This window comes from Rhinoderma darwinii, chromosome 7 (genome assembly GCF_050947455.1).
Source record: "Rhinoderma darwinii isolate aRhiDar2 chromosome 7, aRhiDar2.hap1, whole genome shotgun sequence".
NCBI lineage: Eukaryota > Metazoa > Chordata > Amphibia > Anura > Rhinodermatidae > Rhinoderma > Rhinoderma darwinii.
In genome coordinates, this window is record NC_134693.1 from 121,078,411 (window position 1) to 121,090,770 (window position 12,360).

Sequence of the window (12,360 nt, forward strand, 5' to 3'; positions counted from 1 at the left end):
CAGTGCTTTTTATTTAGAAAAACTATTTTTACCACGTTATTAGCGATTTTAGCTTTATGCTAATTCGTTTGTTAATGCCCAACTGGACGTGTTTTTACTTTAGACCAAGTGGGCGTTGTGGAGAGAAGTGTATGACCAATCAGCGTCATACACTTCTCTACATTCATTTACTCAGCGCATAGTGACACTGCATTGTTCACTATGTGCTGTCTTATACTGACACATTAACATTGCTGAAGTGTTTAGACAGAGAATAGACATTCCTTCCAGCCAGGATGGGATGTCTATTCACAATCCCGACACTTCGGTAATGTTTGTGCGGGACTTACAGCAGAGCAAAGCGTAATCTCGCTGTAACCGGTCATTTACAGCGTGATCTCGCGAGATTACGCTTGCTCTGCTGTAAGTCCCACACAAACGTTACCGAAGTGTCGGGATTGTGAATAGACATCCCGTCCTGGCTGGAAGGAATGTCTATTCACTGTTAAGACACTTCAGTAACTTTAATGTGTCAGTATAAGACTGCACATAGTGAACGCCGCAGTATCACTATGCGTTGAGTAAATGAATGGGGAGAAGTGTATGACACTGATTGGTCACTGATTGGTCAGCGTCATACACTCCTCTGTACAACGCCCACTTGGTCTAAAGTAAAAACACGCCCAGTTGGGCATTAAGAAACTAATTAGCATAAAGCTAAAATCGCTAATAACGTGGTAAAAATAGATCGTTTTTCTAAATAAAAAACACTGCCGTCACCTACATTACAGCGCCCATCTCCTTATGTAGGAGATCGGGCACTTATAATGTGGTGACAGAGCTTCTTTAAACACTAGTATTCTCTTATGTGGCAAAGTGGCTGAGACCTTAGGGTCCAAGTGCAACCTTTACACCACAGTCAGATCTCAGCAGGGAATATCCTTAGCAACCAGACTTTCTCAACTAATACGGGAACTTGCATCTTAATGGTCAACTTGGGTTATGTTGGAAATATTGTTATGTGACGTGACTTTTCCCCCATGGAACATTTAAGATTACATGACCATTGCTGTAAAAATTTAACTGCAAGGCCCGTGTGATCACAAGTCACCATGAAGAATAGCCTAGAACAGAACTGCCATTTATAAAATAGATATAAAAAATAGTTACAACAATAAAGGTCACCAACTATTTAAAGCTAAACAAACCTGGCTATATTGTTCTTTTCCTTGTAAACTCAACCCTACAGCTGCCTCTTCAGCAGAGAATGGCAAACGCACATCTGTTTCCTAATATGAAGAAATTGTATAAAGGTTTCTCCTAAACAATTCTGTGTGGCCGGCCATAGTAAATGAAACACAGTATACGTTTTACAATCTTTGATCTAAGTGGATGAACCATGAACAATTACAAGTTTGCAATTATGGCAGAATATGTAGAAGAATGCTGAAATTCCATATTTCATTGTGCCAAAACAAGGCGCCAATATCTTGTCACTATTATAATATATTATCCATATAACAGTCAGTTTCACTGTGTGTGGTTTACATGCAACCACAATCTCTCTCCCACACAATACATTTTTTTCTCTATGGAAGGAACTATAAGGAGGTGTTATGTAGAAACTTTGTCCTAAATCTGCCAGTCATTTCTTCGAAATGCAAAGCAATCACTTAACCATGCAGCTCCGAGGTCCTAAACGGTTTATCCCTTAATCACCAGTTCCAATCAAAACCAGGTTATTGCTGGTGTGATGTCCATGTCAGCTGTATCGTGCTTGGGTTAGTTAGGCAGTAACTCTAAACAGGATGGATTAAATGCAGGCAATATTACATGGCCATGGAAGTCTTCTCACCTAGGACAAGATTAGCCGGTCTTCAGCTTGGCGAGACTGCACTACATTTCCTTGTCATTAAGAGAGTCAAGACGTGGCTAGCTTCCAAGGTAATGAATTTACAGTGTCATCTGAACAATATGTGTGACTTTTACAATCTACACGCTCTCTGACTTTTGCTGGTTTTATTGCAAAACCTGTACACCCTAATTTCCGCTGTCAAGCTCAAGTTTTAAGCTTAAAATAGAAAAAAATTACTAATTTCCTATTTCAGGCTTTTTCAAATTTATTTTAGTTAATGTTTATATTTGGTTGACCAAGGAGACTAAGGCAGTATTTTTTTTTTTTTTTTACAATATTCTGTTCCAGGAATCTTCCAACGGAACCTAGATGGGAGTCGATTAGTTTTTCACCCCTATGTCCAGGTCATATGACTGACTTACAGTCACGACCTCTGCAGACCTCCAGAAGAGTTTCCTTTGGCTTTGTCCTGGACCGGCATTCCGTGGGCGAATCACTACCCCATCATGCCCTTCCCATTGCAGAGGTGGAAAATGAGTGTACACAATTGGTCCCAAAATATGGTGAACTATGCCTGGGCAAGGCAAAGCCAGAGGAAACATTGGTTGGGGTCCACGGTAGTACTGACATGCAAATTGGTCATTTGACCTGGGTGTAAGTGCTTAAGATTATTTGAATGATCGTATTAGCTGCTTCCCTCTGATGTTTCCCTCAAAATAGCTGGCACTTGAAGCACATTTACCTGGTAAGTAATTTTTACCAAAAAGAAATGTTTCTGGTAACATTCCCATGGTAAATTACTAAAGTTCGCCTCCTTCCTATCATGTTTTCATATTTTCTTTGACTGCTACAAAAGTTGTTCATCATTGAGGACCCCACCAAACAACTTCATATACCACAGCTCCCTGAAAAACTGTGTGTGACACGGGGTGGTAGGATGTTGGGGTGGAAGTTGTAAGTGAAGTTAGGCTTTAAAAATCAACCAGAAAAATGAAAAATCATTACTGATACATAATTCCACATCACATAGTTATGGCGAGTGCATGTGGAGTCGAGCAAACATTAATTCTGCAGAAATATCCTGATTTGCTCAGTGTGTGAGATCCATTGCAGCTGCGGGACAATGGATGCTATAGGTTGCAGACGATGGCACGTTTCTAGTGGCACGAAAGTGTTGCCCAACAGTCCCATTTACATGGACTTCTTTAGAGTAAGACTCAAGAAAAAAAAGTGGCACAATTAGAATTGCACAAATGTCACATTTTCTTACATTTTCTTTTCAACGTGACCATGGAGCTTCTAGACTGAAGCCTTATACAATTGTAGGCAGCACGGTGGCTCGGTGGTTAGCATTGTTGCCTTGGAGCACTGGGTTCCTTGGTTAGAATCCAACCATGGGCAATGTTTGCATGGAGTTTGTATGTCCTCCTCATGTCAGGAGTTTTTTCCCCACACTTCAAAAACACACTGAGTGTCTTCCCATGAAATTGGCCCTAGTCTGACTGATATTGGGAAATTAGATTGTGACCCCATTGGGGACAGGGCTGAATAGTGATAATCTCAGCACCGTGGAGTTTTTTGGCACAACACAAGCAATGGAAAATAGTGAAAACAAGTTCCTTCGACCCTATGTAACTTATGGGCTTTATTTTTATTATTTTTTTACAAAACCACTTACAGTCCATAGCGTAGATGTTGACAACATTATTCCCCTCCCTCTCTCCCAAGACTCCTAGCAGCAATAGAATGGAAAGTATCAGCAGAAGTGTTTCATTTGGAGATCAGGGAGTTATTCCTGGATGGAGAGGTAAAATATGTTTTCCCTAATATCAAGTGCAGGTATTCAACTTATTTTTCCATATACTGTTACTAAGTAACGGTGGTAAGTTGCAAGCAGTATATGGCAATCATTGATAATGATCACTTAGTCATGTGTGATAGATCATGCAAAAACTATGCTGACCCTGACCATTTAGTTGCATGTATCATAGATCATGTGCAAAACTATATATTCAAATACTGTACATGGCAAGTGTTTGCTGGTCATACAGTAAAGTAATCAAACCTGTCAGACTTCAGAAAACTATTTCTGGCACTCACCAAACAAACGTAAACTCACTAATCAAACATGTTCCAAATTTTTCCATTAAACAAATAACGTCTCTACATAATGCATGAAAGATCTTGTAGCGTGTAAAACATGAAGAGGTCATAACTCAGAATTACAATTATTATTAATGAAAGTGTTCGGAAAAGAAAACATTGACAAATAAATCAAATGGAGGCCAAAACGCCATTTTTCAAAACGTAAAAAAGTAAAATAGTGTCTTACAAAAAGTCCATTAACTGATCAAATAGTTTCTTGTATGAGACTTAAGCTTTTAAAATGATTTTCTGACACTAATGGAGATGGGTTGAACGCAATGCGTGTGCTTGTCCAGATATAATACATGACAAATAGCTGTTAACTACTTTATAGGGACCAAAACGCGTGTGTATGTTCAGGGCTGGACTTAGGTTGGATGGTGCCTTGTGTAGTACTTTCTATTGATGCGCCCCCTAAATAAACATAAAATACAGTGCATAAATACCACCACACTACAATGCCCAAATAACAATACCAGATAATTGTCTAAATACTCCTATCCAATCAATAAACTAGGTAAACTAGTAGTTGCATACTTTGTAACTGCCTTTCGAAGAGATTGGGCACCAATTGTGGCATAGGGGGTGAAAGCTTTGGGGCACCCCCGTCAGCGGCAACCGCACAGGTCACACACACTTAAGGCTTGTTTATGTGTAATATGTATGAGGGAAGGGAAGAGGGAGAAAGTATATGATCTGAATTAATATGTAACTTTTATTTGTATGCATTAAAATAGAGATAATTGTAAAAATCCTTGGTGTAAGAGGTATGTGTGAGTGACCCCCAAACTCACATACCTTGGCTATATAAAGTGTGGTGTCAAAATTGCTGAGTTTGCAAAGCAGTAATAAATTGTAAAGTGGCAGTACCGCAGGATTAGGCAATAATAACCTGCTGCACTGCTATAAGGCTGCACTGCTGTATAATGTGAACAGGAGCCTACAAGCAGCGCTTTATAGCTGTAATCTATTGTGCTAATAAAGAGCACAAATGGCAGCCCGAGGCTGCACTGCTGTGATGTGCTGGAAACCTTGACAGAATTGCTATGCTGTAACAACTGAAGAGCAACAGTTTAATTGTAAACAGACTGTGGTTACAGTGTAAGTAACGGTGGCAAACATTTAGAATGCACGGGCTGAGTACATGAGAGCCACTCGTGCCTGCAGTTACTTGCAGGGCATGACAGTGCTGTTAGTCAGGTTGCACGGAAACCATAACAAAATTGCTATGGTGTAGCAAACTGAAGAGCAACAGTTTAATTGTGAGGTGACAGTGTGAAGTAACAGTAGCATATATTAGGATGCACGGGTTGAGTAAATGAGAATCACTCGTGCCTGCAGTCTCCTGCAGGACATGACAGTGCTGTTAGTCAGAATGAATGTACCAACGCACCACCGTGCATGTCTGCCGTATTCAGTGTGAATGGTCAGCATACAGCTGCACTCTCACGCCGCCGCCCCTGTATGTCAGAGCGGTAGCGTGGAGATCAGCTGTGGTTCCCTGAATGTGCCCGTGCCCAGTTGTCAGCTGAGACGCGGCACAAGTTCTATACCAAAGTGCAGGTCCACTGTAAGCGGACCTGAATTGAGCATATAGCCCTATTCCCGTATTAGAACGGAATAGGCAGCATAGAGGGAGCCGCACGGCAAGTACACCGGCGGTCAGATTGGAGCGGCGGCTGGAGGAACCACAACCAGCCGCTCATGTAGTGACAGCAGGGTGCGCTGTGCTAACAGCACAGTCGTGCTGCAGACTATCAGCTGTCAGCCGGATAAATAGAGAGCAATTGCAAAATTCAATCGATTAGCCTGAGGAGGCAACTTTAGCCATATATTACACAAGGACAGTTAAAAGGATTAAACACCCGACGCGCGTTTCGCCAGCATTCTGGCTTCTTCTAGGGGTCTGTTTATGTGTAAAAAACATTTATTTCTAAGCTGCATTTTTTACTGGGAAAATCTGCAACAGAAAGAAAAATATGACGGACGTGTGCATGCTGTGGTTTGAAAACTGTGTAGCATGCCCTAAAAACATAACAATTTAATGTGTCCCACAGATATACAGATATATTTACCATTAAAATAGGAATAGTAAGTGATGTCCCATTAAACTCAAAAATCCCAAAACTTGTTCAGTCGGGGACCCGCACCTATCAGCCATTTATGGATGGATATGGAAATACCCTTTTACGCATATCACAGTATCTTGGTTCTTTTTAAATTATTATTTCCCACTGGTTCCCTGGATTCTCTTAAAAAAACGCAGGCAACCCCTCTAAGGGCGGATAAGCTGCGCAAAGTTTTTCGGCCCAAATGTCCGCTGTGGAAAACAGAAAAAAAATATTGATTGGCTGCAGCGGTCACATGGGATGAGACATCATCCAAGGAGGTAGGACTGGACGAACAAGCACAGAGTTCTGGGTAAGTATGAGATTTTTTTTTTTTATCAGAATTGTGCTTTTTCTGCTGCAAAAAACGTAACATCTGCTATTTGTTGAAGGCTTTACCTTCCCATTGAATTCAAAGGGGAAAATCTGCAACAAAAAAGCAGCGATTACACAAATACAATTGACATGCTGCGGATTAAAAAAACGCACCACAGGTCAATACGAGCAGTTTTTCTGCTTAATTACGCAGCGTGTGGATGAGATAAGTTCAAATCTCATCCACTTTGTTGCTACTGTATTATGCTGCGGATTTTCACCAACTAAATTAGTTGCGGAAAATCTGCAGTATTTACGCTATGTGTGAATTTACCCTAAAAATATTTTGTTGGAAAGAGTACTGAGGCTGACATTTACTAAGACTTCCGTATCTTATACCAGTCTAAGTTTATAAGAAATTTTCACTGACTTACAACAAATTTTTTAAAAGGCACATACCTCTTAATAAATTTGGCACATTTTGAACTCTGGAGTCAGAAATATGCACTATATTCACCGATTTTTCTTAATAAAGTTGGCCTAAATTATGGGTGGAATTTATCAACCATTCTACGACAGTTTTCTGGTGTAGAAAAGTCTTAAAGGGGAACAAAACGCACAAACTGATGTTGAGTGCTGCATCGCATATATAAACCCTGGTGCTGCTCAGCGCCATGACTTAATATGAACCACGCGGGAATGCTGAGGGAACGCGGAGGGGAGAAGAGGAGCAGTGAGGTAAGTATAATTTTTTAATTTTATGTCCAATTGGGGGTTGTGAATAGATGGCGCACGGGCGTGGTCGTTGCACCACAATTATAGCACCCGGCCACGGTCACGGCCAGAGGGAAGATGCAACAGATTTATTAAGGGGCTTGAGCCTCTTAATAAATCTGTCACATCTTACTCCAGTGGAGCAGATGGCTAGGAATGGCATATGAAACGCCAGTCTTAGTGAATCTATCCCTATGTCTTCTTGGACACCACATATACTTTTCTCGTCACCTTCTAAATTTGGTGGGCAACATGAAAAGTCAAATTCTGCAGCAAATTTGTTGCACGTCAACGTTTGCAACTTTTTTTGGCCACTGTTTACCGGTCATCTGATTTATAAATTATGCAAGAACCTGTTATAGTTTACAAGAGGAATAATCATTTCCACACGTAGAAAAAAGAAACAAAAAAGCATCTAACTAATGCATTGTGATCCCAAGAGGTCTATACATTGGTTGTCAGCGTGACAGTTGTCTAATAAATGGCAGGAAAACCCAAGGCATACGTATAGAAATGAAGATAAAGGTATATCTAGAATAACAATGCTCCCTATCTCCGCAGCTGTAATACAATCACATCCAAATATTATGATATTTGGCTACTGCTACCTGTCTGTCGGTCAGTTCCTCTGGTAACAATTACAGGATGACTAGTAATGAGGGGCTCGTGATTTCAGTGAAGAATAACATCATGTCAATTAAATGACTTCTCTCGGCTGGGAATCTTACTCTGGAGGTAGCGAGATAACAACACCACAATTTATCACAGCAGAAGAGGGGAATGTTATATTAGCCTAGATGGATGATCTGGGCTGTCAAAGTGTACATTTTGGGCATAATTAAAATTTTCATCACTTTAATGAGAATAAATCGTGTGAAATATGTGAAAAAAGGACAAAAAATTCAGTTGGACTTTTTTGGGAACACATGAAGACTTGTTTTCTAAAGGATAAGTAACAGTAGCCTAAGTGGCAGTATTGCTGTTGTCCCCATTGCCAAAGGCTCTGCTGGCCCCTAACAAGGAAAACCATCCCGTTGATTAGGGTTGCCCAGGCGTGATATCTCTAACAAACTGTAGACTGCCCTAGGCCAGTGTGCCACAGTCATTTATTGATTATGCAAGCCAATTTTAATTAAGGCTTAGCCATGACAATATATTTCTTTACTCATGTGCCATAATAGGTCTATCGGTTAATCGTGTTTCCAGGGGTGTTTATAAGGTGCAGAATATTTTCATGATGAATCAAATCTCTAAACATTTTTAGAAAATCAAAGAGGGAAAATTAAAGAGGACCTGTCACCTCCCCTGACATGTCTGTTTAGTAAACAACAATTCTGGAATATCTCTTCTTAGAACACTACGTTGTGCAGTTCCTCTGTTATTCCTCCTAGAAATGTATGAATAGATTGACAACTGGGTGTTACCAGTTGGGGATGCGTCCCTACGCAGTCTGAGACTGTCCAATCAGTGCTGACAGAGAGAGACTGTGTAGAGACACACCCCTTTGACAAGGGGATTTGGTAACACCCATTTGTTCATTTATTCATACATTTCTAGAAGGAATAACAAAGGAGCGGCACAGCATAGAGTTCTAAAAAAAAAAGTTCCAGAATTGCTATAGTATGGAGAATGAAAGTATTTACTAAATTATAGAAATTTCAGGAGAGGTGACAGGTCCTCATTAACATTTAGCCAAGACCGGCCAATATTTGTGCATCTTTTGGAGAAATATATATTTTATATTCTGTATATATGCTCAGAAGCAAATTGTTGTCCAGTGGGAACTCAACCCTAACCTTGTCCCTGTAATAAACATTGGCCACAAGTGCCAAATCACACCTGGTCATAAGCTTAAAGGGGTTTTCCCATGAAGGACATTTATGACATATCCACAGGATATGTCATAAATGTCAGATAGATGCAGGACCCACCTCTGGGACCCTCACCTTTCTCTAAAACGGGGTCCCCTAATTCCCGTTCTAGCTTTTTGTGCTCACACTGACTCCCGGCCACTTCTCGATTACATGGTCGGTACATGGTCGGGAGTTATGGAAACAGCATAGCTCAGCGAGTTACGCTGTTTTCGTAACTCCCGACCATGTAATCAGTAAGTGGCCAGGAGGCAGTGTGAGCACAAAAAGCTAGAACAGGGTTTAGGAGGCCCCGTTCTAGAGATAGGTGCAGGTCTCAGAGGTGGGACCCGCATCTATCTGACATTTATGGCATATCCTGTGGCTATGTCATAAATGTCCTTCATGGGCAAACCCCTTTAAGACAATAATGTTTCTAAGCTGGGTGTCAAGACTTAGTGATAAACCGGATAGTCCTGAATAGTGCCAACACATTTGTCAACACTGTGGTCCTGCGCTGATCTCTACCAGAATAACAGGGACTTACAGGCATGCAGGCCACCATCAGCCACATTCATGTAACGTTCTCTTCTTGTGCCTAGAACTTGGGGGCATCTATCAGGCAGAGATGATCTCTAAATAACCGCATCCATGATGTGTGGAGGCAGACACAGCGAAGAATCCAAAAGCATTTGGCGGTAGGGAGCTAGGAGCCACAAAAAGTTGAACCACGGTGATCTATTCAATATCCTGAGAACCCACAATCTGAGATGGGATTATCCAATATGGAAAACCCTATTAGTAGCAAGTCTTACCTTGATTGATAAACATAGCATTAAAATAACATTTTATTATATCCCTTGAGTGTTGTGTTACAGAACATTAGAAGATAGAAGCCAGTGCCAAATCTCCATATAAACTTGATAATAAGAAGTAGTGGAATCCAATCCAGTTGTGCGGTGGAAAAAAAAAGCGATGACAGGTATGAAAATCAAAATATAAACTTTCCTAGCACGATAACCTCAATCTCATATTATCACGTTGTATTTATATGCCCTAGCAGTCACGCCTGGATGACACAGTGACATATTCCTGTCATTTAACAGAGCATGCATCGCTGGTAGACATAGCGTACAATGAATGCTCCAATAAACTAACGGTAAAACATTATGTACAGGGGATAGATGTTTAAGAGAGATACTGTAGGAGAATCATACCGATGAAGGGAAAGCAACATTAAACCCATTCCAAGAGTCACAATATTTTATGCCAATCTAGCTGTAGAAGTTGTTTCTTTAGTCACCATTTTGAGAAAAATATATTTTAGAATTTCATTTATATTATGGAGGAAATTCAGAACATGACATAGTTTTTATTATTGTTGCTGTTCACTGTTTATCCTAAATAATTTTATTGTATAGGTTGATAAAAAAAACTATTTACAGGCATTTTTAACTTTTTTCTTTTTGCTAACTTTAATTGGATGTTAAGCTTTTTACTTATCATTATTTTTTTATATTTTTTGGTTGATTGTTAATAGTAACATATGTCTATATATTAGTTTATTAGCCTGTATAAATACAGATAGCTGTTAGGGCATATGTGTAAGTATACCCTGAGCAAACAAACCTGAAATCCTACAATGGATCCTGGACTGTATGCCTGTGTTAGGCATGGGCACCTATTTTTATTCGAGGGCATTCCTGTGACGCGATGAAAAGGGGGTTACCCCTCTCTTTGTTTATGTCTATATACACCAGGATCAAAGTAAAACATTTTAATGGCGGAGAAGAGAGAGTTCTCTGCCCATACACCCTCAGCGCTGTAATGGTTATGTACATTGCTCACATGCAGAATAAGCATTTGTTTTCTTACAGAAAGGAAATAAAGAAATACATCTCTAGATGAGATCTAGCAAAGAGAAGATACTTGTCTGATGAGGACCATGATATAAATCTAGACTGCAGTAGAAGAAGACTATTAACTATGTGAAAGTCTATCTGTAAGGTCCTCTTGGCACATCAGCAAAAATGGACATGCACTTTAAGTGATAGGAAGGACAGCTTGGCTATATCTGAACGCACCTGTAGATGCTGCGAGTTATCCGGTATATTATCATCCCTCCGACGAGCGTCATCTGTGTTCTTTTTCTTCTCCATTTGCGGATTGTGCTTCAAATTGGTAGATTTCTTGTTCTGATCTTTCATGATTCTGCAAATTAATGGTAAACATTTTGAACAAAATGAAATCATGCACAAAGTCTTATTCACTTGGTGGGATATAGCTTCACATTTGATGAATACACATTATAAATCCTCAAAAAAGATGTAATGATAATGTTATCTCATATAAAACACTGCCATATTATTGGGCTATTCAAGCCTGCCATGAATATTATCTTTAATCTATCTAGCTAAATATGCCCTATACAGAGTTATCATTGGTTATTAGAGAGCCTGAATTCTTCTGTCCAGGAAGTAGTTAGATATCAGCCATGTTTAGCAGCTATGGAGTTATAATCTTGTCACTGGGTCACCGATTCAGTATAGAGATGAATGACTCAAGCCCTCTTCTCTTTCTATGGCTCAACCTGTTAGGTTTTATACTGAATACAATACAGTTCCTAATCTATGTCAGCAAGAGAGTTAAAATCTAAAACAATTAGAAAAGACATTAGTGGCTTACAACAAACTCATGGAGCTCAACCATGACATTTGTACATGACGTTTTAGGACCATAGAACTGATTTTAGCCGTATGTCTTCAAAGTCACAAATATGTTTTCCTGAAAAGCTTTACGGATAATCATAACTTGTCTTTCAATAAATGTATAGCCATAATCACAACATTCATTGATGTAAAGAGAATTTGTCACCACTTGGGTCTTAAAGTTTTAAATAGCCTTTAGCAATCTCAGACCCTCGTCTTATTGACTTTGGAGAGGATGCACATCATATGTTTTTAGCATGCGAACCATCAGCCAGGATGCTAAACAAACCAGCTAGCAAGATAACTTGTCCGCTGTTCTCTGTCACTAAGAAGCGTTGACATGCCGTAAAAGACTGGTAGGGAAGAGGTAGAGAGGAGCTTGGTATGCATTTACCATCTGTCATTCAAATTGGGCATAGGAAGGTGATTTCTCATTTTCATTTTTGCCAAACAAAAACAAAAACACCTTTCAAAGGGGTAAACTGGTAAACAAAATAAAATTAAATACATTGCCTACGATGTTCAAAATTCTATGATTAATTGTAAGCTGAACACATGGGGGAGAGTTATTAATAATTTCGTAAAATTTTATGAGACGTTAAATAAAGTGCAAATTAGTGCCAAAG

The 12,360-nt window shown here is 39.7% G+C and overlaps 1 protein-coding gene across 6 annotated transcripts in view; it reads right to left on the minus strand.

The window, feature by feature from the left end:
- Nucleotides 1-12,360, minus strand: part of ERC2 (ELKS/RAB6-interacting/CAST family member 2) — a 670,240-nt gene that overhangs the window by 341,601 nt on the left and 316,279 nt on the right. For all 6 annotated transcript variants that reach the window (XM_075833908.1, XM_075833906.1, XM_075833904.1 and 3 more), the window contains one exon: nucleotides 11,111-11,237. In XM_075833908.1, coding sequence (XP_075690023.1) covers nucleotides 11,111-11,237 — 127 coding nt within the window. The remainder of the gene's footprint in view (nucleotides 1-11,110; nucleotides 11,238-12,360) is intronic.